Source organism: Lichenostomus cassidix, chromosome 20, assembly GCF_008360975.1.
Source record: "Lichenostomus cassidix isolate B80296 chromosome 20, HeHo_3.0, whole genome shotgun sequence".
NCBI classification, from domain to species: Eukaryota; Metazoa; Chordata; class Aves; order Passeriformes; family Meliphagidae; genus Lichenostomus; species Lichenostomus cassidix.
Genome location: NC_139500.1, coordinates 12,118,308 through 12,140,659, shown reverse-complemented (window position 1 = coordinate 12,140,659; position 22,352 = coordinate 12,118,308). Strand labels below are relative to the sequence as shown.

The window sequence follows — 22,352 nt, the reverse complement described above, 5'->3', positions numbered from 1 at the left end:
GCTTCTCACCCTGCTTTGAATGAACACATACAACAGCGACAATGCTTTCCACCTTCCTCAGATTTAAAAAACAAGGATTAGCCATAAACTGAAAACATGTGGATCCCAGATTTCTGCTTGTCTCCTTTAACAGCTCCACAAGACAACACTGACACAGCTGCAAATTGAGTTGCCTGATGAGGGCAAGTTAATTGAGAGGAGTTTCCCAGCAGGAACTGGACTGGCTTTCCCAGCAAAGCAAAACCCTGGGCACTGAGAGACAGCTAGAGAAACTGCTGACAGGGATAGCTGCTTCCTTCTCCACTGCCCTGTGGTGCTCTGGACAGGGAAGTTCTGCCCTCAGAACCAGGCTGAGCAAGGCAGCAAAATGTTTACTGTAAACATTTCAGCTGTTCATTGATATTATGCAATAAATAAGGAATTCAGTGATACCCAAAGCAGAAAAGTCATCAGTCCTCAGACATACTAATAAATTTTAGGATTAACAAACCACCCCATTATTTATTAAAAGGATCAAGAAAGATGTTTTAAGGGTTGAGATAGTCATCACTGTGGCTCAAAGTAACCAGGAAGCACAACACTCCCTCCATGCTGCATTTCCTCCTCTGTGCAGAGCAGGCCCTGTGCTCAGGTAAAGCTGAGTGAGCAGGAAAGCCAAGCTATCCCAGGACACAGCTGGGCTGCAGCTGCTGCCTCTGCCAATCCCAGTCCCTGAGCTCCATCATCAGCAGCTGAACAGCATAACAGTGCTGATGGGATTGGGTTTTCCCTCCAAGCTCCACCTGAATGCCTCTGTTGGGACACTTCACTGCCTTTGAGATGCTCCCCTGTAATTCCTAGAATAACATACAGCTGCTTGAACAACATCTGTTAGCACAGTGCACAGCAGAGATCATTTCCATGATGAAAAACATAAAGCCAAGGACCCCAGCTCTGTTCCCAAACCTGTTGCTTCGAACTTAATTCAGCTCAGATTTCTGCTCAGTGGGGGGATTTTTACACAGAACAGAATCCCAGGATCCCTGAGGCTGGAAAAGACCTCCAAGATCATCAAGTCCAACCTGTGCCTGATCCCCACCTTGTCACCAGCCCAGAGCACTGAGTGCCATGCCCACACATTCCTTGGACACCTCCAGGGATGGGAACTCCAAACCTCCCTGGAGAGTCCATTCCAATGTTAACAACTCTTTCCATGAATAAATTCCTCATGATGTCCATCCTGGACCTCCCCTGGTGCAGTTCTTTCCTCTCCTGTCCCTTATTCCCTGGGAGCAGAGCCCAACCAAAGGTCAGCTGGCTTTAGAGCAGATACCCGTCCTGTAGAGAGAGGCCAAAGTACACCTAAACCACAGCCAGGTGATTGAAACACACAGAAGTGACAACAGCAGCCACAGGTGAAAATTAATCGAGATATTTAATACAGTGCAATCCATAGTAGTTTCTTAATTAAAATAATTGTGTGCATGTATCTGGATGGGTTATCAATTATCACCAAAAAGCAATAAACATTGTAGTGCTATGTAGAAAAATGTACAACTGGACTTGAAACCTTCCCTACTTTCAAGAGAGTGTGGATCAATTGCAAATCATTCTCACCAATTAAAATGGGCACAGTGACTACGTCGTTGCGGTGACAGACACAGGGCTGGCCACACAGCAGTCAAGGGATATAAATAGAACTGGCAAAGAACTAAAAACCTAAAGCATTCTTGCACCTAAAACACAATAAAGAAGCCGACGGGGGCTTACGACTTTTCCTGGTTTTTAAATGCCTTACAAGACTCCTAGACACACTTAAACTGACTTAAAATTACAGAGTGTTTTTTCAGCTTATTTCAATTCAATATATGGCCCAAATTGAAGATGAAGATCCAGCAGTGGCAGGAGCACAGTCCAAAAGCTGAGTGTTTGATTTTGCAAATACCTTTTCTACAGAAATTCAACCGTATCGACAGCAGGTGATTCCCCTGCTCCCCCTTCTCTCCTCTGGGCAGACCATGCTATGCAGAAAACAGCAATGCAGTTCCCACTGCTCTGGGTTAAAATTAAAGATAAAGACATTTTGCTTATGCTTCCTCCTCAACAAAACACATTTGCACCCAGGATAGGTAACCAAAGTCTTTTTTCCAGCCAGGTGCTGCTGTGGTTACATGGTTCCTGCCCAAGCTTCCAGCTCTTTCATGTCATCATCTTCTTCTTCCTCTTTCTTCTTGGCTGCAAAATCACAGAAGAGAACAAGTGAGTGGCAATCCTGACAGAACCCAGTGGCCTCTGTGCCACTGACAAGCCAATAACTGAAGCACCTAAGCCCAGCTGTGGACAAAAAATACACAAAACCTTTTAGAACTGAAGTAAAAAGTGCTTTGCTGAAAGAGCCAGCATGGGCTAAACTTCCTGATATTCCCACCTGGAGTGGAAAAAAACAACAGCTTGCACAGGAAGAATGCACAGTCACCATGAAAGTTAAGTTCTGATGTTTTTCCATAATTTCCAAGCCTCCAATTCCCTTTCAGAGGATGCAGCTTCTAACAGAAACTCATCTGATGTCTCCAGGATTAATCTCTTCCCATCAAGAATAAATCCCTTACTCCATCATTCAGCCCTCAAAATGTAAGGAATGGGGTGTTTGGGTCAGGCAGGTACAGAATTTGGAGGGGCTGGAGAGCCCTGGGAACATCCCATTGCCCTTCTCCTGTGCTCCCTGGCAGCTGGGTGGGTGTGGATGGGAGGGAGCAGCCTGGAGCCACCTCCTCCTCATTCCTGTTTGTTCAGGGGAGAAAATGCTGCTCTTTGTCATAACATGACAAGTCCAGTTTCCATTAATTCAGCAAAAAGAAGTTTGAACCCACAAATAGCTGCAGTAATTTTGGAAAATTAAAAAAAAAAAAAAAAAGAAAAAAAAAAAGAGTGAAACAATTCCTGGTCCAAGTGGTTTGTGTCACTCCAAATGGAACATCAGGAGAACTGAGTCAGCTCCAAGCTCCAGACCTCTCATTGGTACAAGTCTGGAATTTGGGTTTCTATATTAAGCTCCTCCAGCTTCCATGAAACAAAAACACCTTCTGCCTGAATTTCTTCAATACCACCACCAACAAAATTCCTCCTTCAGACTGATTAAAGCCAAAATCCAGGCAGCTCCTGACAACTGGAAAAGCAGGAAAGCTCATGGTCATTTTCCCTTCAGTGAATAAAAAGGAGGTAACAGAGTCAGCTTTACCTCAAAAGATACATTATTATTCCCAGAAAGACAATTACACATGAACCTGAACAATTAGGGAAAGTATTCCCTTTAGAATTCTGACCCATGGTAATCACAAGCAAACTTCATTCCAGTGTTAAGTTAATACTAAGTGAAAAACAATTTAGGTTAAAAAAATAAACCCACACAAAATCCCCACCCTACACCACCCCAGAATCCAAATTTTTCCCAAGTGCCAGCCTTGGAGGCAGCTTTATTGAAGCAAAAAGTGCCACTTAAACACGTTAATGGAATTCTCTTTTCCATCCAAAAGCAGTTGAACATAAATCCTATGAAACACTGAGCTTTATGCTCATAGTTTTTACTACCAAAATTGCATACAATTTTTATTATTTTAGGAAGTTTTTGTAAGTTTTATGCTGTGTAGCTCCTTAAATATGTCCACAATTACAACACCTCTTACTTGTGTGCAATCAAAAAATGCAAAGAGTATGTCTGAGTCCAAGACATTGTGTTTTAAAACTATACAGAGAAAAAATCCTCATTAAACCAGCCAGGCAATAAAAAGGTAATGCACAGGTTTATTTAATCTATTCCTCCTGAATCTGATAAAGTCTCAGATTTCAGATATTCTGATAGAGCTCCCTCCCCTCTCACCAACCCTGGTCAGCAGTTCTGCCTGGCAAAACACAGCTAGGAAAACACCAAATTCCTGATGTCAGAATAAAAGCAGTGTAACACACAAGGAGCAGTGGCACAAAGCACAACCTTGCTGTCTGGCAGTGCTGCTGCTTCCCATATCCATCCAAGCCTGGAAAGGCAGCAGGATAATTCTAGTTACACTGACCAGTTGGGATTATTTTCATCCTCTGGGGCTTTCAGACTTTTCTTCCCTAAGTAAGGACATGGAATAGAGCTGCAAAGTCTACAATTTAGCATTTTCAGGCAGATTCAGCAAAATAGCATTGTAAGCTTCATATGCCATGAATGCTGCCAGAGGTGTCCCAACCAGCTGAATTCCATGAGGAATCACTTCAGTTCATACAAGAGGCAGCAGTTCAGATTTACCAGCAGCTTTGAACCTTCTGTGTAAATACAAACATTTCTTCCTTCATGTAAAATCCTCCCACTAGCTAGAATTCCCTGGACATGTGCTCCAGGACTGGGATGACTCTACAGTTTGAGTATTGTCTTCCCAAAGAGGAGACCCTAAGGGCAGATCTTCCCAAAAGCCAGAAAAGCAGGGATCAAATTAAAACCCAAAGCAGCAGCAATGCAGCATGGATCCATGGGGGAATCCAAACCAGGCTAATGGAGGGACTGGACGACCCTGGAGGTCTTCTCCAACTTTAATGATTTTATGAGTTAATTTACTGTCCCAGGGTGTTTGTCAAGGTTATTTCCTTGTTGGGCCAGCAGCACCTGAAAAAAGCTTCCTTTTCCCACACCTCCACTGTTCCCTGAGCATCATCCAGGCTCCAGATAACCTGCATGAGCTGGAAAAGATCTGCTCCTGTGACAGGGAGTGATTTCTGTGCTTCTGTGAAAGGCAGGTTTCCCCAAAGAGAAAGGGCACTGGGTGTGATTTGAGATTCAGGAAGCAACTCCTGCAGCCCAATCTCCCAAATCCGAGGAGCTGGCAGATAAAAACGAACATTTTTAACAGATATAAACAGAAATACTTCAGAATGCTTCAGGGAAAGGCTGATCCATACCTGGCTTGGAGGGTATTGATATTGAGGGCACATTTGGTAGTGGTACTGTCTCCGGACCACTGATTTCCAGCAAGTTTTTGTCTAGTTCTTCTTGTTCTAGTTCCTCTAGTTCTGCCATGAGCTCATCCTAGGTTTGTAAGGAGACAAAAGAAAAAAAAAGAAGAAACTTTAAGTCATATTTATTAACAAGCAGACTTAGCTGATCGTATTATCAAAGAAAATAGCATAAATGCACAGGATCAGAGCAAAGTGAGGAGATGAGTCTGATTATTAATTGATTCCTGTACTTGGATCTCTTGGAGGGTGAGGAGGGTGGGGAAAGCAGAGAAGGGAAGGAGAAATCAAATATTTTCAGGTCAGGCCATTCAGAGCACTCTCAGCATAAAGTCCAGGTCCCAGCCACCAACAACTTCCAGGAGAGATTCCACACCCCAGAACTACACCCAGACACACACAACATGCACATCTACAGAGAAGGACCTTCCAGGAGTCCCAGTTCCTGCAGGGATGTAAAAGCCATGCTGATGTGGTGCTCAGGGTCAGTGATGGGGCTGGCAGTGCTGGATTAGTGGTTGGACTCCATGATCCCAAGGCTTCCCAACCCAAAGGATTCCATGACTCACTGATAAAAACAGAAGCAAATTGAAATCCATACCTCATCAAATTCCTCCCCAAATCCTACTGGCTTGGAGATGGCTGTAGAGATCTCATCTGCCAGCTCTTGCTGTTCTGCAATGTCCTGCATTAATTCATCTACTTTATCAATGTCCCTGGAAAAGAAAGGAACAACCAACATTTAAATCAACATTTAGAACTGTATTTCTTGGGTTCCACAGAAATGTCACACCACAGTGACATTTCCAAGGCCTTTTCTCAAAATACACTTTGCATGCAAGTCTGGATTTTATCCCTCTGGTCTCAACACAATTAGAGACGTATTTTTAACTTTTCCCTGCAAGCTGAGCTCCCAGCAGTTATACAGACACCAAGGAGAGGTTTTGTTCTGCACCACTGATATTAATAATAATTTGCTCTCTTCCCTGATTTCAGCATTATTACATCCACGATATTTGCTTTTGGAGCAAGCACAACATTCCCATAATGCAGTTTTACCTTTAATTATTGCTACATATACCAACTCCACTGCATAGACAGAAGTTTTAAGTCTCCCCTTGAGGCTTAAAATTCCTGCTGCTACGAGATGGATCTGTAACTGCTGCAAGCTCCCATTTTCCATAGACTACACTGGTGCTACTCAGCTTTTGGTTAAGTGCAGAAAATAAAACAGCAGTAAACTAAGGAAGCATTGATATTTGTTTATTTTGTCCCATTTTAGTTTAAATTAGAGCCCTTCAAAAGAAGGTTTTGCAACTCCAGCTCCACCTTTGGTATGAAACAGCTGGCATTCAACAGATCTAAGAAACACCAAACACAGGAAAGATACAGGAGGGAATAATAACTTACATGTTGTCATGAGCAGCTTTCATAGCCTTAGCAGCAAAACCCATGTTCTTAAGCACTTCAGTGTTGGTGTTGGCATTCTCCAGGGCTTCCCTCTGGAACTCAATTGTTGATAATGTGCCATCTATCTGTGCCAGCTGCTTCTCGTACCTCTTCTTGCGCTTCAGGGCCTGCAGGGCAGCTGCACAGCAAAGGGAAGGGTAGCACTGATGAGATTTATGCCCCAAAAAGCCATCCAGATTTTGTACCAAGCGCCACTCAGCACAGAGAAATATTTAGCATGTTCTAGTGTTTGCTGTCCGTGCTTTTTCCTAGATGAACTGTGCTGCCCAACCAGCCCAGAACTCACTTGTAACATGCCACAGACACAGACCACGCTACAACAAACAGGTTTCAATATCCAAGCTCATCCACCTAAAAACAGCCTTGTTCACCCTCAGCCCATCCCAGGAAGCTGCATGGCTGGTGCAGCTCCTGCCAGATGAGGTTACTGTGCTGTTACAGGTCCCCCAAGCCAGCTGAACCCTGGGAGAAGCAGCTCATTCAAATACAACAAGAAATGTTCCCTCAGCTTTGCACTTAACGCTGTCAAATACACATTCTAGACATGCTTGTATTTATATAAGTTTTGTGTTACTCCTCCTAGAAGGTGCTGTGCAAACAGCCTGAGCTGAGAGAAGCCCTCGGGGAAGGTGGTTTGAGCAATTTGCTGCCTGTGAGCACTTGTCCAGCGTGGGCTGTGCAGGAGGAACCCACCCAGGGCAGCTCCCAAACCCGGGGATCTGTGTGGGACAACTGCTCCAACCTGCTGCACCCACACAGGGAGCACCAGCAACACAACGGCCCACAGCCAGCTCTTCCCAGGCACCTAGACAGAAACCATGGGCATGGCCATTCCTGACACTGCCAGGGAACACCAGCTACACTGACACGTGCCTGTAGGAGACATGGTGGGTGCCACATCCCTGGCAGTGCCCAAGGCCAGGCTGGATGGGCTTGGAGCAACAACCACCACGTGCCACATGGAGTACAACACGAGTAAAGCTTCCCTTCGTGGCATTCCTGCTTCTCCTCCTGCCGTGAGCTGACTGCCTCTCCATGCCGGTCCTGCTCAGTCACACACACAAAGAATGGCAGCAAATAAAGGCTTTAAATCTTTAAATCTCTAAAAGACATCATTTCCAAGCAGAATTTTTTGAGGAGAGCAGAAAACAAGGAGTAGGAAATCCTGACAAGAGACAGCTTCCCTTATCTCCCCTGCTAGAGGCTGCCAAGTGGGTGATGTGATGGATGTGTTTCTGAGCACACACAAAGGAGCTGCTCTCCTAAAAGCTGATCAAACCCACAAGCACCCCGGGAGTTTTGGCAGATGCCATTTGAGATGCTGACAGCCCTGCAAGATAAAGTCCTGCTGTTTGAAAGTCCTCAACAGAGCTTCAGCTCCACAACTGGTTAGAAATATGCTGGATTTGGTTAATTGCAAACTAACTAATGGGGTGGAGAGTAAAAAAGCCCTTTTTAATGGGAAGGCCCAGCTAGGGATGGCAAGCACACAAAGTAGCCCAGGTTGATTTAGAAGTCAGCAAAAACACCTCAGCTGTTCCAACAGGAGTCCAGGACCCAACACAAACCTCTGCACTGACTTTCACTCCAGTGGCCAGAAAATCTCCCCAGTTTTGGGGCCAATCCAAAATCCACTTGTGTGACAGGAGTGGGAACAGGGGGTTTTCAAAGGACAGTGTTTGCTCTGCAGAATGAGGCACAACACAAACATCCCAAACATTCCAGCTTTATTCCAGATGATGAAGTGATGAGCGACACATTACTGGAATATTCATGCTGGTTAATTCGGCACTAATGGTTTAATTAAGGATATATGAAGTTTTCTTAGTCAGGAAGATAAAAACTGTTAATAGCTGTGTTTATACAGTGACAGATGCTGGTGAAATGCCCGACAGCAAGAGTACGTTTTTTTATTGAGAATTTTGTGCCTCATGGAGAATTATTGGCAAAAAGAGAGTTTTTATAGCATTATATAACATTATACAAACCAAGTAAAGTACTACAATTTATGAACAGCTCCCCACCACAGCTTTCTCTGAGAACAATGACAGTTTGTCTACATTTCATGCTCGTGTTTAAAACAAGCTGCTCAGACACCAAACATTGCAAGAATCCTCATGAAAGATCAGGAGTTCTTATCAGGACTGTTGGGTAACCCTGTCCCTCCCATTCCCACCCACACCCTTGTGCACCAGAACTGCCCTGCCCTTCAACTTAACATGGATTTGTGGCATTTTCTGGAAGCATTTCCCACCCCTTCACACCAAGGAAAATACTTATTTTCTCCATCCTAAGGCCAAAAGATCAGGAACCTACTGAAATCTTATGACCTGCCAAAGTAACACATTTTTATTACATTTTTATTAAAGCTATAAAAACTTAATGGGCAGGGAATTACATTGGCTCTTTTACTCAAAAAAAAAAAAAAATCCAGAATTTGAAATAAATAAGAACCAGGGACAGTGGGTACAAATGCAAGAATTGGCTGTGTTTGAAGTCAGAGTAGAACAGGGCCTATCTCTGCCCTTCTCAAAGGCTGCTATCAAATCAAACAGCCATGCAAGAGGCTCTCCTCAGCACCCACACCCCTAATTATGCCTTTGCTGCTTCCAAGACAGTAATTACAGAGGCAGGCAAAGCAATTCATACCCAGCTTTAACTGCTGTGCAACTGCTTCAGCACGACCTGTTATTAAATTATATATTAAATTGAAATATATTAAATATATCAAATTTATACATTTAACATATATAAATATACTAAATTTATATATGAAATTTCAAGCATTTCTCCTCTGGCCAGCCAGAGTTCACTCATGCTCTAGAATGTGTTGCTAGAGGTCACCAGCACATTTTTCCAGAAACAGCTGATGTCAGCTTTCCAGGAGTGTGACAAACTCCTTATCTTGGAGTCAAAAGGCACACAAGATTGCAGACAGCTGGGCCAGCCTCTCACAGCAGCTTCTGCAGTGCCTGACATCCAGAGGTTCCATTGGAAAAGTGGCTGAACTCACTCTGGAATATCCTTATCACAAATATCCTTATTACATAAAAAACCAGCAGTACCAGCTCACATCACTGCCTGGTTTAAGAGGGGATTTAACATTTAATATAAACCTCAGTGACAGCAAAAATACTTGATCATTCCGTGGGCAGTCACATTTCCAAGAAGCTGCCAATAAAGTGTGTTTTACACAACTTTTACACCTTGTCCTCAACAGACACAGTGAGTGTTTTAACTTTGTAAGTCCAATGTGCAGCAGGAATTGCAAGCACTTAAAGGATCCTCTGAAAAAACAAACAGCAGATAACAAACCTTAGCTGCACTTTATTTGAATTGTAATAAAGCTTTCAGAGAATACATAAGACTGGGGAAAAAGCAGTTATATATATGTATAAAATCATTATAATTATAATTAAATTGAAGGTAATACATTTTAAACTACCTGGGTGACTTCTGCCATCCATTAGGAGACAGTGAGAAGGCTCAAAATTACCTTCTCCATATGACATTTTGATATATTAATTGTCTTTATTATCAGCTATGATGGGGATGCTGGAGCCAATTTTTATTCATAAAGATTTCCCCACAGAGCTGTGACCAGTTAAAATAGATATCAGTAGTTTATTACCTCTTTTCCATTGGCAAAGGAATGTAAAATTCCTCTCTGTGTTAATGAGCATCAGACTGTGATCTCTGCACTTCCTTTTTACAGAGAAATTCTCACAAAGAAAACAGCAGATTCCAGGGAGGAATCAAACTGCAGCTGAGTCCAGTGAGATCTGGGCTGGCTGCTTCCATTTCCTGAATGGAAAACATGCCTAAAACTACATTCAAAGAACATTTTTCAAACTTTTTAACACATAAAACGTTATTCTTTACTCTGTATTTTGCTTTGATTTGGGATTTTTGGGGATTGATTGTCATTGGTTGGTTTTTAACTTCCAATCTTTGAACTGCAAAATTCAATTTTAATTTTCTAATTATTTGAATTTCTGTCATAACCCCCACTAGACATTCCAGCAGAAGTTCTACAGCTACTGTTTGAAATGGTGATTCCCAAGAATCCCAGGGTTTCCCTGGGATGTCACCATGACAGGAGCCAGAAGCAGGAACTCGTGTCACTGTTTTCAGGCACTTTTCCTGACTAATGAACATCCAAAACTGAAAAGAGCAGAGTCATTCAGCCAGACTCTCCTCCTCTGTCAGCAAATCAGTCAGAAAAACATGACTGCTCACCCAGATAATTTCACTTTGTCCTCCAGAAATGCTATCTGTAGGAATTTGATGTATTTTAAATTATTTTAACCTGTGTACAGGCAAATTATTATTCTTATTAAATGAGCTGTTGTGAGTTTAATGATTTTCTTTGCAATATTTACAGCAGTTTGTTAGTCAAATGAGACAAATGTTCACTGTGATAAGCAGCTTGCAGGATAATAAAAATACAATTTTACTACATGGTTCTGCATTCAGAGAGGAAGAATTGACTATGAATGTCAGTGGGTTTGTTAAAAATCAACAACCCTCCTGCAAATAAATATTCCTTACGACAGGCAGTGTTCCTGGGATATTTATGCACACAGGAATTCTGTAGAATTAATGCTTTTAAATCTCATTAGTAAAAAAGTATAGATCAGCAGATAAAAACCAAGAAGAACAAGACTTCTTTCTCTACATAATTGGAAATTCAAGTTTTGCTGACAAAAACACATCTCAGCTTGAGAGGAGCAAAGAGAACAGAACTCAAAGAGTTTCACTGAATTCAAAAACTGACCTAAATATACCTGTACCAAAGCCCAGGTGTTAGTGATCCCAGAGAATCTGTCCTGACAAACTGCAAAATCCTCCCCAAAATCCCACTAAAACAGAGAGGCTTCTCCTCTGGAGTTAATACCTCTGATTGCTCTAATTGAGGGGAAAAATAACTGAACCTCACATGTAATTCTTGCATTGTCTCTGGCAGGAATGGCAGCAGCAGACACACCAAGGCCATCAGCAATATTCATCTGGCACGGGGAAGTTCCACAGCAGCCTCAGTAAAGCATGTGCACCAAATGGCAGCCATGGCAAAAGAATAAAGCAGAGGAATTTCCCAAATCAGGGTGCCCTGGAGCAGCAAGCAAGCTCAGGCACTAAATAGGATTGAGATAATCAACTTAATAGTGGAAGAGCATTTTGCACGTTACCCTGTGCATCCAGCTGTAATTTGCTAAGCAGAAAGCAGTGGCATTATTTTTGCTGCTTCTGAAAATACCATTCCATCTTCCTGGCACTTGCCTCGGCAGCAAATTGAATCAGGAACAACATCCTCGCTGTCCTTGGGATGGGATAAACAAGGGGCACTGGGAGGTGGAAGGAGTAATTGCTTGTCTTGCCTGCAGTGAGGAGCTTTATCTTAGGCAGCAACTGTTCATCTCTCACTACTGAGAGCCAGCAAACTGCTTAAAAGAGCTCCAAAAAAATCCTAAAAAGTGAATTTAAAGCAATTCACAAATTATGCTGTGAGAGATAAAAAGGTAGATATAAACCCCACTGCAGACTGACCAAACTTTGTTCACACCATGGAGTTTTGCCTTGAATAAGAATCTTTCTGCAGAGGTTTGACAGCTCCAGGAACTGTTAAAGCAGCACTGTCCCTCTTGTTCAATACAAAGGCATCCAGGCCATACCAAGGAATGCTCAGCCCAGGCCAGGTGAGCCTCAGAACACAAAATGACAGAGATCCAAGAAGTCAGGTGTGATTTTAGGCATTGTGGTGTCCAGGTGGTTGGGACACAGAGGTACCAAAGCATGGTTATCAATAAATCCTCATCAATTCCAACATCACCCTGTGCAGAGCAGCAGGAGTTCCTTTCCCAGGAGGATCACCTCCTGAGAGCTCTGCTGTCTCAAGGATATATTCAGGTCTGAAAGTCACTTTATGCTGAATGTCACATTTCTCCCTGATGCCAAGGCTTGTCTCCAGTGCCTGCAGCAGCCTGCTGTGCCTTTCTTCTGGGAAATATGCACTTTTAGCAGGGAATTGTGGGCAGAGTTCAGGTCTGGTCCTCCCCTTGTCCTTCTATGCCTGCTTATTAAACCTCTAATAAAGTTTCCAAAGCCTACCCTCAAAGGAAGGCAACTGTTCCAGCTCAGAGATTGTGACTGGTTTTAAAACTACTTCAATAAAGCACCCAAGCTCAGGCAGAGAATACAAGAAGGTTTCTGCCTAATCTTTTGAAATACAAGATTACAACTTCCTCTTGAGCAAAGCAGTGCCAGAACATTTAGTCTATTGTGCAAGAGATGAAACAAAACAATAAACACTCCAGCTCTAAAAATCTATAAATGCAAAGGAGGAAAAAAAAAGAGATAAGGTAAAAAGCATCTGTAGAGTAGCAGTCAGGGCTGTGATACAGCAACACCCAAACACAAGAGGAACCACCACCTCCACATCATCACTGGCTCTGCTCAGAGCCTCTGCACCAGGAATTGCAGATGTTGTTCCACATCCACAGCTCAGAGGGGATGGTCAGCAAGGCAAACCAGCCTTCGGCCTTGCAAGGTGATTCCTCTGTCCCTTGAATGTCAAGGCAACAATCCTCTGTCAAACAGTGGTCAACAACCCCTGTAAAATAATCTCCAGGCAACTCTGAGACACTTTTGTCCAAAAGAAAAGAAAAAAAGGAAAAAAAAAGTCAACTACAGTGAGCTTTGAAGTTCCAAACGAGAAAACCAGGAAAGAGAAATCCCAGTTACAGAGACAGCTTTGTTCCACCCAGGAGCTGGAACGAGTCTAAGAAATGCTGGTTCAGCCAAAAACATCCAGGCCTGAAGCTTCAAACCATTCCTTGAAATCTGATCCACCCTCTGGAAGTGAAGCTGGCACTGTATTTCCCAACTTTCAGTGTCTCACTCCTTGGAGTTCTGCATGTCTTTGGATGATGGCAGGGGACTGCAAGGCATCTCCAGAGCTGATCTACCCAAAACACATTTCTTCCTTCCAAATGAAATCAGCTATTTTCTAAGGCTGCCTGGGTAAATTATCCTCCCTTACTCTTTCAAACTGCCACTAACTTTACTGTTAAAAATCTTCACCTTTTTTGATACACACATAAAATTCTGACATGAAATGAGGTAATTATTCAGAATTCAACCCAAGTTTAAACTTTTAGGATGAGAAATGTATGTTCCCCAAGGTGTCCCTGGGATTCTCACAACCTGCAAATACTCTTTGGAGATTTTCTTCTTTATTTTGTGGTTGCTGGAGGTACCTTGTTAAAGAGAATTCCAGTGGAAACTCAGAATCTTCCTTTGAATGCCTGCCAGAAAAGCATCAGGTAGAGATTCAGCTTTGCAGGAACAGAAGTAGCTCTTAAGTATCTCAAAATGCTGTTTTCTCACAGGAAAAACAAACAAACAAACAACCCAATTCCCTAAGCTGAACAGTATTTCTATAATTAATTCACAAAGCTCAGAAGATCCTACCCTGAAGTGGCACATTTCAATACCTTCTCTTCCTGGGGAATTAAAAGAGTGGCTGCCTGGGAATCCATCAGGCATTTTCTAGCCTTGGACCATTATTATTAGCGCATTGCCAAGTCTAAGAATTTCATTGATGCTGTCATAATATTTAGCATTTCTCTTAACAGCCTAACTTCCCCAGATGAGATATTTTGGGATGTGAAAAAATTACTTTTTTCGTGAACGCCAAGATTCCAACACTGACGACTACGGGGGAAAAGCTGAAAACACAAACCTTTAGAAAGCCAAAAGTTTTAAAGCAAGTAAGACAAACCCTATTTATTTTTAAAAAGTTTGTACTTGTTGACTCAACCTCCAAACACTCCAGTGGACAACACTGCAGGACTTCTCTGGAGGCTGAACTGCAGTTTTTAATGGCAATGCCATGTTTTGAGGCTGGGATCAGCTCCAGAGCCAGGTTCACCGATAAGCACTGTTCCTGCTGATGGAGCTGCCAGGGAAATACTTGGAAAAAAGCCTTTTTGTCTCTCACTGTTCTTCCAGGACAGGGCACATGCAGAGCCCACCTTGGAGATGCTGCCAAGGCATTTTAAGAAGTGCCACCTTCCCTGGAGATGCTCACTGTGAAGTTTGCTTTCTATCAACTTGTTCTATTCCGTAGCCAACAAAAATCACCTCCAAGCTTCTGAATACCACTGATGCTTCTGTCACTCTGGCATTTCTCTTTTCAGTCCCACTACATCTGAGCAACCTCTGTGCACTCATCTGAAGTAAACAGAGAGTCCCTAAATCTGAATAAAATCCTGCCAAGCCATGAGGAGCATACACAATGTGGATGTTTGGTAACACACCCCACCACAGGAGTGAAACAAGCCTGGCTTGCTGCACTCATGGATCACCATGCAAATCCAAAGAGCAAATCCAAGAGATGGGCATACAGGTTATCTGGAAAATTCCAAACTGCCATCATTCACTGCCATCAGTCCAGAGCTGCAAGACAACAGCTGCCCACATAATTATCCTGTAACTGTGTTAGCTCCTATAAACTGGTTATTGACAAAGCTTCATCTCAGCAATGAACCTGAGGGAAACCACAGCAAGCTTTTCCAACTGGGCTTCCAAGAAAGGACATCATGGACATCATGGACAGAGCTGTTACTGCCTGTGCCACTGAAGCACTGAGCTTCACCCAGGGGAAACTTCTGCTCTCCATGAGCCACCAGTGCTGGGTCACTGTGGCCACTCCACAGCCCTTGGCACTGGCCACGAGGAAGGTTCCCATGGAATCACAGAGTGGTTTGGGTTGGAAGGGACCTTAAAGATCACTCAGTGCCACCCCCTGCCATAGGGACATCTTCCACTGTCCCAGGCTGCTCCAATCCCTGTCCAACCTGGCTTTGGACACTGCCAGGGATCCAGGGGCAGCCACAGCTTCTCTGGGCACCCTGTGCCAGGGCCTGCCCACCCTCACAGGGAACAATTCCTGCCCAATATCCCATCTATCCCTGCCTCTGTCAGTTTGAAACCATTCCCCGTGTCCTGTCCCTCCATCCCTTGTCCCCAGTCCCTCTCCAGCTCTCCTGGAGCCCCTTTAGGCACTGGAAGGGGCTCTAAGGTCTCCTCAGAGCCCTCACCTCTGCAGGCTGAACATCCCCAGCCTGGCTTCAGAGCACAGGGGCTCCAGTCCTTTCTTCAGGAACTGCATCCCTGCTTCTGCTCAAACACTCACGGGCAGAACCAACCTCCTCATCTCCAGCTCTGTGCTGCCTGGGCTGCCTGAGGGAAAGGCAAAAGTCTGTCAGCATTGATACTTGGCCTCTTTAGGATTCTCCAACTGCATCCTGCTTGTTTCAGGCACTTTAAAGGTGCCAGCAGCTCCAGCCTGCTGGACACCTGGCTGCAAACTCGATGGAAAGTCAAGCATGAGAGCTGCTCCAGCTTTTAGTGCTGCAAAAATCATCCATTTTTAAGCGGTGTGAGTAAATGACAAGGTTTTACTTTAAACCCCACTCACATCCACACTGTGCTGGCTGCAAAAGTCAGGCCACATCCTGCTGCTCACACCACAGCCCATGCAAAGGAACAAGCATCACATACTGCCACAAAAAACAGTAAGGACAATGTAATTTTGGTTTTTTGGGAGCAAAAAGTGATCAACAGATCACTTGTACCTCAATGATACAAGTGCAAAGCCCAACAATGTCCCAGTCCAGATAAACACTCCACAACCCAGCACATGTCTAAGTTAAAGAGGGCTAAACCAACTTGCACCACCTGCAAATTATAGTTTTTGAACTAGTCTAGGAGCCCTGGAGCAGGATTCAGTAATTAGACCTGGAGCTTAATGAGATTAGAATCCAACATCTAATACATTTTGAGAGAAAAAGTAATAGACAAAGTCAGTGGCTGCCAACATGCCAGGTTTCCCTCCTGACAGAGAACAGGAACAGAGGAAGGATGTATTGCATCAAACACAGTTACCAAAACGTATCTGGCAGAATCACAGAGTTTTGTTTATGCCACTTTTAAAAGCAGTTTTTAAAAAGCTGTTTGTGAATCCCTCCACCACTCCTAAACCGTTTTATACCAGAGTCTTGTCTCCAAGAGGCTCTGCTTAACACAGGTAGGGTAGAATTGCAAAGGAGAAGTTTCCTCTTGTTTTTAAAGATCTAATTAAAGAGAGCAATTATCACTTTTCCCAAGCCAGGTGGTGAATGCTCATCTCATTAACCTCAGGGGAAGATGAAGGACTCGGGCCTGCACTGCCATCAATACTCCTGCACTGAGGCCCTGGGTTATGGATAAGCACCTGGAACTTAAACATCAATTTTCCATTAGACTGTGACTTAAAACACAAAGAAGGCAGGCTGAGGGACAAAAGGTGGGCTGGAAATGCTGCAGGACTCCTGCTTCCCCTACATCAGCATCTCATAATTCATGGAAACAAACCCAGGGTCGCATTACTGGATTCTGGGAGCAGAATCACTTCTCCTGCCAAGCAGGGTGTTCAAACCACACTCCCCATGTCTGAGGCCCTGCACACCCAGTCACAGGTCCTTGGGGTGCTTGCCCATGCCCTGAGCTGAGGCTGCAGCTTTCCTTCCCTCACTGCCACATCGCTGCCACACTCTGAACCACTCAGCATTCTAAACAAGCCCATCCAGGCCACCCAGCAGGCACTGCTGCCATGGCTTAATTAATGAGCCATGTGTCCCCTGCTGGAGATCCCACAGTCACCCGGAGATGCTATCACAGTCAGTGCCTCTGAGCAGGCACTGCTGCCCTCCCTCCTCCTTCCCCTCACATTCCTGCCTCCCTCTCCTGCCAGCTCCAGCATTTGTGTGGTTAAGTGAGGAAAACAACTTTTCTTTCCTTTTTTTTTTTTTTCAGGAGTTGGGTTTTGTCTGGCTCAGCAAACTGATCCAACTCATGCCCTGCCCACACAAAGCAGCCCAGAGGAACAGACAGGAGCAGGCAGGGTGACTCCTGAGCAGCCTCACTCAGTCAGTCCCAGCTGGACATTCCAGGCAGGTTGCCTGAAAGGAGCAGTTCTGACACCAGAACCCTCCAGCTGCAGGGAAATCACATCAACAGACTGCTGGGACAGCTTAAACAAGGTAAAGGGATGTAATTTCCATCACACACCATCACCTGAGGCAGCACTGAGAGCCCCAGGTGGGTATAAAGTCAGGAGTTCAGCCTACACCCAATTTTCTGGTTTGTTTAGTTCTGGTGCTGGGTGGAGAATAGGAGTGTTCTCTTTCCAGGAAAAGTCTGAATTATACAGCAACAGTCTAGCAGTGGGTTTGCATCTATTTTGTGTACTCAGTGCTGGAAAAAACACCCCATCATTATATTTAAGTACAGTGAAAACAGAAACTTAGACATCAGAAAAGAAAACCAATCTCTAACAGAAACCAGAGAAAATTCATGAAATGTCTGTCTCCTGCTAAAGCCAGAACACATTTTGGCACAGTATTAGCTTTTCACCCATTCCACATTTGTGGCCCCAGTGTTAATTAACAAAAAGGTGAGATCACTGCATCCACTCACCCTGGATCTGAACTCAGGTGAGCTGCTGTTAACACTGGCACTCTAAAACAGCACCGAGTTTCTTTCCCTGCTGTAATCTTCACACTGAGACCTAACTTGAGCTTTGGGTTTCCAGGAGAAACAGGCTCTGGAATTGTTGTACCCAGTGTAGTCAGAGCTCAAGGAATTAACCCCTTGTTCCTCTGTGTGCCTGGGCTATTCCTCTGACCAGGCACAGCCACAGGAAAGCAGAAACCTCAGAACAGCAGGGCTTAAGCTCAGTTTAAACCCCCCAGAAACTGAACACTGAACCCCACACCTCCAGAACCCCTAGAATAGATGGAGTGGCTTAGTTTGTATCACGAGGTTTGAGCACTGAGAAAACATCCCAGATGAACCAACATGGACAAACTGGAGCGGAATAAAAGGATGCAGCAGCAGCACAGAGCTCCCAGACCATCAGCCTCACAGCTGCACTCTGCTTTTGTCAGAGCAAAGTTGATTTTCAGGGCAGATGTAAAATGCAGTGAGATAGTGGCTGATTAGTGTTCAAACTAGTCAGTGCTGCTGCTGCTCCTGTAAAGTCACTGAGAGGAGTAAATCCACTACTCATGAGGTAGAGCAAAACTCTGGGAGAGCCTCTCGGAGGGCTGGGGACAAACCCCAGAACAGTCTACTTTCAAAAGAATTAACATTTCCATGACAACACAAAACAAAGCACAAGCATAAGCCAAGTTCCTTCCAGAATAGGGAAGAGTAACTTGCCTGTTTTCAGCAAACCCTTCTAATGATGATTAATCTTGATTGCTTTTCATCCCATGGACAAAACATGGCAAGCACATTAAAGCCATCACTGCTGGTCTGCCCAGCACACTCAGAACTTTTGATACAAGTTGAAAGCCTCCCATGCCAAGAAACAACACAGACTGAGGGAACTTATACTACAAAATTCCTTGTTATAACCTCAGAACTTCGTGAGTTGTCTGGTTACACAGCCTGGATACCTTAAATGCAGTTAACGAAAAATACACATGCAAAATAAATCCGTAAATTACCAAAAACCTGCATGTGCTCAGGGCAGGCACAGGAATCAGAAGCCTCTAAGTTTCTTAGAGTTAAGCTTTCCTTAGACTGCAGAAATGCTGCAGGAATGAGTAAATGAGCCTTTGGAAACCGACTCACTTGGCACCTGAACAATCACCCAGTGTGCTGGGGAGCAGAGAATGTTTCATTTCATTACCTCGAGTGTGCCAGACACCCATCCTTCCTCCGGGACAACAAAAACACCATTCCAGCTTTCCCCAAGGTGGCTTTAAGCTTCCAGGTAAGCTCCCTGCCTCACTGGATCATCTTCTTTTGGCTTTCCCACAGCAGCTTCCAGTAGCATCAGCAGGACTGCCCAGCTGAGATCACAAAGGAGATCCTCAAGGAACAGGGAAGGATCTCCATAGCAAAGTGATTAAATCTTGGAGAACTAAGCCTAAGGATTCTTCAAGTTTTATTTTTTAAAATCCAACACTTAAACAAAATAATCTCTAGCTAATTATCTTTTGTTCAGTTTTACTGGAAAGCATTCCAGCTGTATCAAAGTATTTCCATTAAAATGACAGACTTTCACATATAAAGCCAATATATTTTTATTTTCATTTAAAATATGGATTTAAGTGACTTTGCATCAAAATCACAGATTATGGATTATAAAACAGCCTGAAGTCAAAGAGGGAAAAATCCAATAACTGGATATAAAAAAAAAATGCAATTTGTAGGAGCTCAGCTGATGACTGACAGTCTGAACTTAGAAAAACTGAGTGTGTCCTGAGGGGAATTCACTTCCCAGCAAGCCACAGACAATCAGCTGCCTTAACTCACAGCCCAGTAAGAACAGTTGGCCTTTAGTTCCAGAAATGGAAAAAAAAAAGTGGATTCATTTTCCACCAGAAACCCATCCTACCCTTCTCCTCTTCCCAGCTCCTTAATTACTCCTCAGGATCCTGTGCTGCTGCAAGCCTGCAATTAGTCTGACCCAGAATCCTGCTGGTGAATGGGCAGGTTTTTCTCCTTCCTCCACCTCCAAGGAAATTTAATCCCTCCCTACCCGAGGTTCTGAAGGGCAGCAGAGAGGGAAGGAAAGAGAGGGATGGCTTTACAGTGGAGTAAAACAAAGACCTGAACAGAAGTTTAGAAGTTCAAGAGGCCCAGTGTGAATCAGAAGATGAAGAAATGGTAGAGAGGTATTTTAGTTCTCTTTTTCAGCTCATTACCAAACTAGGCCAAAAACCAAAGCACAAACTCACTTATTAGAGCTGTTGCAATAAATTTGATTTAGAACTGACTTGGTTAAACCTGAAGTCAGGCTCTGCTGAGGTCCTCTGACACATTCTCAAGCCCTTGTGCTAGCTCCATCCACGTCACCACACAGGGAAGTTCTGGAGTCTGGAAGGAGGCTCAAAGTGCTGACTGAAGTAGTGACATGAAACTCCTAAGGGTAATTAGTGCCAATTAACCCTTGCCAGACATGTGTTTGCAGCTCCCTGTGCCACAGGCAGAGCCACTCCTGCTCTGGCACAGCGGGGGAAAAATCCACACAGAAATCAGGATGTGCTTTCCTGAAAACTTTTCAAGACCACGGGAAAACAAGCAAGAAGTTTGTTTTGAGAGCACTGGAATGCGTAACCTGACAACTGCCTTATCTCCAGACACACAGACACATCAAGCACTGCCAAAGACACAAAACACAGCCAGACCTGCCCAGGCAGGCCAAGCTCCACCTGGGAAACACCAACTCCATTTATAAGCTTTAGGAGTGTGTGCAGAAGAGCCTCTTGGAGAGGCTGAAAAGGTGGGGATCAACCCCAGAACAAACCCTGTTTCCAGGAGAACGAGTATTTCCATGAGAACACAAAGCACGAGTATAACCCAAGCTCTTCCTAGAAGGGGGAATATTAACTTGCCTATTTTCAAGAAACCCTTTTAATGATGGCAAATGTTTTCCTTGGAAGTTTTTCATCTTTTCGTCCCACAGACAACAAACACACACTTTAAAGCTGTAACTCCTACTCTCCCCAGCACGCTCGGAACTTTTGGTTAGGGCTGACAAAGATAACCAGATATAACCAAACCCTCACATTAAGCAGGGTTTGGGTAAGGAGTTGTGTTAGTTGGAATTAAAAACCACCACCAGGGTAAATCAAGGCCTGGCTGCACGGTGCTGCCCTGCTTTCCCGGCTGCTCCCGGGGCTGGGATATTCTCCCGACCTCTCCCGAAGTGAGGCGGGCAGGGCACGGGCAGGGACCGCCAGGAGGAGCCGAGCGCTATCGCGACATGGCAATCGCGAGGGAGTGACGGGGCTTTCCCCAGGGGAACGGGAGGTGTCCTTCCTCCCACCGCGAGCAAACACGGCTGGGGCGTAGATCCCGCCGGGAAGGGAAGGGAAGGGCGGGACGGCCGGCGGAGAGGCGCTGGGGGACGGAATGACGGCACTAGGTACGGAATGAAGGCAGCGGGTGTCTAACACAGCAGCACGGCCGTGTCTGCGCTGTGCACAGGCCCTCCGACCTGTTGCCCGCCTTCGGCCCGCCCGCCTCTGCTCACCGCGCTTGTTTTTGGTGCCGTGCTTGCGGGCGGCCGCCAGCTCCTGCTCGATCTTCTTCTCCAGGAACTCCTGCTTCTTGCTCAGCATCTCCTCCGTATCGCGGAGCCGCTGGATCGCCTCCTGCGGGGACGGGCCCTTCCCGCCGCCCTTCCCGCCGGCGCCCGTCCCGAACAGCTTCCCCAGGAGCCCCGACATGGCTGCGCGGGGCCGGGCCGAGGCCGTGCAGCTGCGGTGCCCGCTCCCCTCGCTCCGCTCCGCTCCCCGCACACACCGACCCGAGGCCCGAGGCCGCCGCCGCCACCCGACTCCGCCCGTCCGCCTCGCCCCGCCGCCCCCGCGTCGCCTACAACTCCCGGCGTGCCTTGCGCCGCCTCGCCGCGCCAGCCGGCGGGCTCTGCGCGCGGGGCCTGCTGGGAGATGGAGGTGCGGCCGCAGCGTGGCGCGGGGCACGCCGGGAAGGCGGTGTCTCCCGAGCGGACCCGGCAGTGGCGCTGGGTTGCTGACGTCATGTGACCGGCGATGTCACAATCCAGCTGACGTCATGGGAAGGGAAGGGAAGGGAAGGGAAGGGAAGGGAAGGGAAGGGAAGGGAAGGGAAGGGAAGGGAAGGGAAGGGAAGGGAAGGGAAGGGAAGGGAAGGGAAGGGAAGGGAAGGCTGGAGCCGCAGACAGGGAAGCACGGCCGGGGCGGGGCTGGGCGGCACCGCCTGTGTTCTGTCCCAGGGTCGTTCCCGGACTCCCGCAGGCTCCGGGAGATGGGGAAGGGCGGGTGACACCGTGGCCCAGGCCAGCAGGGGTCCCAGCCCGGGGGGCCGAGGGTGAC

The 22,352-nt window shown here is 45.5% G+C and overlaps 1 protein-coding gene across 1 annotated transcript; it reads right to left on the bottom strand.

Moving 5' to 3' along the window:
- Positions 1 to 1,395: 1,395 nt before the first annotated feature.
- On the bottom strand, positions 1,396 to 21,860 carry CHMP4B (charged multivesicular body protein 4B). The gene is made up of 5 exons (XM_085079675.1): positions 21,530 to 21,860; positions 6,379 to 6,556; positions 5,570 to 5,684; positions 4,915 to 5,041; positions 1,396 to 2,214 (listed from the first exon to the last, which is right to left on the bottom strand). Exons 1-5 carry the CDS (start codon positions 21,723 to 21,725, stop codon positions 2,147 to 2,149), a joined length of 684 nt encoding a protein of 227 aa, XP_084935801.1. The 5' UTR covers positions 21,726 to 21,860; the 3' UTR covers positions 1,396 to 2,146.
- Positions 21,861 to 22,352: the final 492 nt, after the last annotated feature.

Excerpts from the sequence above, each read along its gene's own strand:
- CHMP4B (XM_085079675.1), bottom strand. The coding sequence starts at position 21,725 with ATGTCGGGGCTCCTGGGGAAGCTGTTCGGGACGGGCGCCGGCGGGAAG. Across the intron at positions 6,557-21,529 it reads CGGCACCAAAAACAAGCGCG|CTGCCCTGCAGGCCCTGAAG; the intron begins GTGAGCAGAGGC and ends TTTGCTGTGCAG. Across the intron at positions 5,042-5,569 it reads TTGGGGAGGAATTTGATGAG|GATGAGCTCATGGCAGAACT; the intron begins GTATGGATTTCA and ends TTACAAACCTAG.